Source organism: Myotis davidii, unplaced genomic scaffold, assembly GCF_000327345.1.
Source record: "Myotis davidii unplaced genomic scaffold, ASM32734v1 scaffold109, whole genome shotgun sequence".
NCBI classification, from domain to species: Eukaryota; Metazoa; Chordata; class Mammalia; order Chiroptera; family Vespertilionidae; genus Myotis; species Myotis davidii.
Window position 1 is genome coordinate 682,553 of NW_006300368.1, and position 3,193 is coordinate 685,745.

At 57.3% G+C, this 3,193-nt stretch overlaps 1 protein-coding gene across 1 annotated transcript in view; it reads right to left on the minus strand.

Annotated features, from left to right (window-relative positions):
• Positions 1–3,193, minus strand: part of FAM171A2 (family with sequence similarity 171 member A2) — a 7,621-nt gene that overhangs the window by 1,830 nt on the left and 2,598 nt on the right. Inside the window, exons 3-7 of the mRNA XM_006776907.1 lie at positions 1,612–1,770; positions 1,354–1,533; positions 1,144–1,260; positions 897–1,023; positions 5–209 (exon numbers count right to left, since the gene is read on the minus strand). Of these exons, the coding sequence (XP_006776970.1) occupies positions 5–209; positions 897–1,023; positions 1,144–1,260; positions 1,354–1,533; positions 1,612–1,770 (788 nt within the window). The remainder of the gene's footprint in view (positions 1–4; positions 210–896; positions 1,024–1,143; positions 1,261–1,353; positions 1,534–1,611; positions 1,771–3,193) is intronic.

Below are 3,193 nucleotides of genomic sequence, written 5' to 3' on the forward strand. Positions count from 1 at the left end.
AGGCGGCCAAGTCGCGGGAGCTGGAGAAGGCGGAGTGGAGGGGGCCGGGAGGAGGCGCCTCGGGGTCCCCCGACGGGGTGGGCTCCAGGGGCCCCCCACAGATGAGATGGAGCTGGGACATGGAGGTGGCCTGGTCTCGTTTGTTGCCCTCGGAGGGCCCGGAGAGCTGCAGCTTGCGGTGCTGTTGCCTGGGCTTCAGGCAGCGCCTCCTGGAGAGGAGAAGGCAGACGAGTCCTTAGGAAAGGGCCATTCGGAGCAGCTCCCTAACCCACAGCTGCAAGATGAGGGGTGGAAGCAGTGGAAGGATCGGGACAATGCCTGGGACTAAGGCATCCGGCCAACCAAACAGAAACTCCTGGGAGAAGTTTGTGGAAAGAGCTTGTGTGTCTGTGGGAGGTCCAGCCAGCAGCTGTGCCCATTTGGGTCCCTTTCGGGTAAATTGCACGCCTGCGCAGTAGGAGATGCAGGGGATGCGGTGAGAACCTGGGAGGATGTGCGAGCCCGAGGCCCCATGGAGGTGAGAGCTGGGCTGGTTGTCTCTGGAGGGGCCTGCCCTGCCGGTCCTGCCTCCTCTCTCAATTGCACGCCTGCGCAGTAGGGGATGCAGGGGAGAACCTGGGAGGATGTGCGAGCCCGAGGCCCCGTGGAGGTGAGAGCTGGGCTGGTTGTCTCTGGAGGGGCCTGCCCTGCCAGTCCTGCCTCCTCCCTCCCGCTTGTCTCAAGCCACCAGCCTTTCAGTCTTTGCATGTGCATATGCCCTGCTTTCCAGTCGGCGCCTTGAAGATCAGGCTGCGCTTTTATGCATTTGGAGGCCTGAGCACCCAACACAAGGCCGGGCCTAGGGTGGGCCTCCGTGTGCATGGGATGAGAGAAGGTGGGGTCTGGATATCACTCACCGGCAATAGTAGATGAGCAGACACAGCAGAATGAGCACCAGTAGTGCCAGGGCGGCCAGGATGGTGAGCAGGAAGATGGTATGGTAGGTGCCGATGTCCTGGATGCCTGTTGTGATGGTGACCAGTCCTGTGCCAGGCAAGGGCTTAGCGTTCCAGGTGTGGATGCCCTTCCTGCCTTTCAGAAGGAATCCACTCTGCCAGCCTCCCCTTCCCCTACTGCCCCCTGTCCCCCCTACCACACTCTCACCAGTCGTGGGGGAGGCCATGGCAGCCGCCCAGTACCCCAGCTGGGGGGAGACAAAGGTCCAGTAGAGCTGCCGGCCTTCCTTCCGGATCACACCGGTGCCGTTGCGTACCCACAGCCCTGGGAGAAGCAGGGGTTGCATCAGATTCGATGTCCTCCCATCTAAGTCTCTATCCCCACACTCCAGCCCCGGCAACTCCCTGAGGCACTCACCACTCTTGGGATCAAACCTCCAGGCTGGAATGCTGGTGCCCACAGCCAGGGCGCGAGGCTCCGAGGGCACAGGCAGAGACAGGTGAATGGGGCCCGAGAGTGGTACTTCCGTTCCATTGCCTGTCAGCAGGTGCACGCTCACGGCAGCCAGGGGCATCAGCTCCAGCCAGGAGCCATTGCCTAGGGGAAGGGACACCGAGCTGAGGGGTAAGCCCTCGAGGTGGGGGACATCCCTTCCGTGCCTGGCACCCAGCATACCTGAGCTGGAGGCCTCGGTGCCCAGGAAGGCAGGGAAAGCCCGCATTTCCTGCTGGGTGCTGGCAGGTGTGAGCGAGGCCCAGAGCTGGCTGTAGGTGGAGCTGACAGGCAGGCGGGCAGCCTGCCGTTGGAACTGCACCCAGGGCTGGGAGCGGGCACCTGATTGAGAGAGGAGGGACTGCAGTGGCCTGGCCAGGGGCAAGGCTGCCCAGAGACCAGAGCGGAGAGCAAGTATCTAAGGAGAGGGGGAGCTAGCGGGTCAGGCCACTGGGGAGGCCAAGAAGGGTGGTGACTTGGGAGAAAACTGGGCAGTTGTAGAATGTTAATTTGGAAGGAATGTGGACCAGAACCCTAGCCCTGGCTGTATGACCTGGAGCAAGTTGCTCTCTGAAGCAGTTTCCTTATCTATAATAATAAAAGCGTAATATGCTAATTAGACCAGACAGCCGAATGACCTTCCGGGTGTCCTTCCGGACGACCTTCCAAACATTGGGCCTCTAGTTAACCTGTAAAGTGATGAGGTTGAGGTCCTCAAACAATTACTGTCTCCAGTGCGGCAGGCACTGTGTTAAGTGCCGGGGATACAAAAATGAGTAAGATACAATGCAGGTTCCCAGCCTTCAAGTTCCCAGTCCAGTGTGGTGTGGTGTGAGGGTGCCCATTTCTGCTGTGGTAGATGGAAATGTTCTACGTGTGTGGTGCCCATTACAGCGCCCACAGACACACATGGCTACCAAGCACTTGAACTGTGGCCAGTGCAGTGTGACTCAGGAACTGGGTTTATTTTTCATTTTAAAAAATGTAATGGATTTGCCCTGACCGGTTTGGATCAGTGGATAGAGCGTCGGCCTGCGGACTGAAGGGTCCCGGGTTTGATTCCAGTCAAGGGCATGTACCTCGGTTGCGGGCACAGCCCCAGCAGGGAGTGTGCAGGAGGCAGCTGATCGATGCTTCTCTCTCATCGATGTTTCTAACTCTCTATCCCTCTCCCTTCCTCTCTGTAAAAAGTCAATAAAATATATATTTTTTTAAAAATGTAATGGATTTTTAATTCATTTAAATTTAAATAGCTACGCGTGGCTAGTAGCTACTGCATTAGACAGCTTAGGCTCTGCATGTTGTCTGCCTGCCTTGGGGTGGAGAGGATGTGAAACGGAATTCTGATACAATAAGGTAATAGTAACTTTTGTTAAGCTTTGATATGCTGGGCACTGTTCTAAGCCGGTTATCTATATTAAAACCCTGTAATTAGCACAACAGTCCCTGACTAGGTACCTTTATCATGGACCCTATTTTATAGGATGGAAATGGAGGCAGGAGAAGGTCAGTAACTTGGCCAGGTCACAATCCTGGAGCCTGACTGAAGCCCAGGACACATCTGTCACCACGGTTCTATCCCGCCTGGCTATTACAGTACCGGGTGCAGGTGCACGAGGAGTGCGGCCGCCCAGCTCCGAAGGCCCTGTGGCACCTGGCAGGATAGGACAGCCAGGAATGAAGGGGGAAAGAAACCTGCAAGACTGCCAGGAGCAAGGCCCTGGCACTAAGCAGCCTGCTGACCAGGGGCCTCCAGGTGACTGGA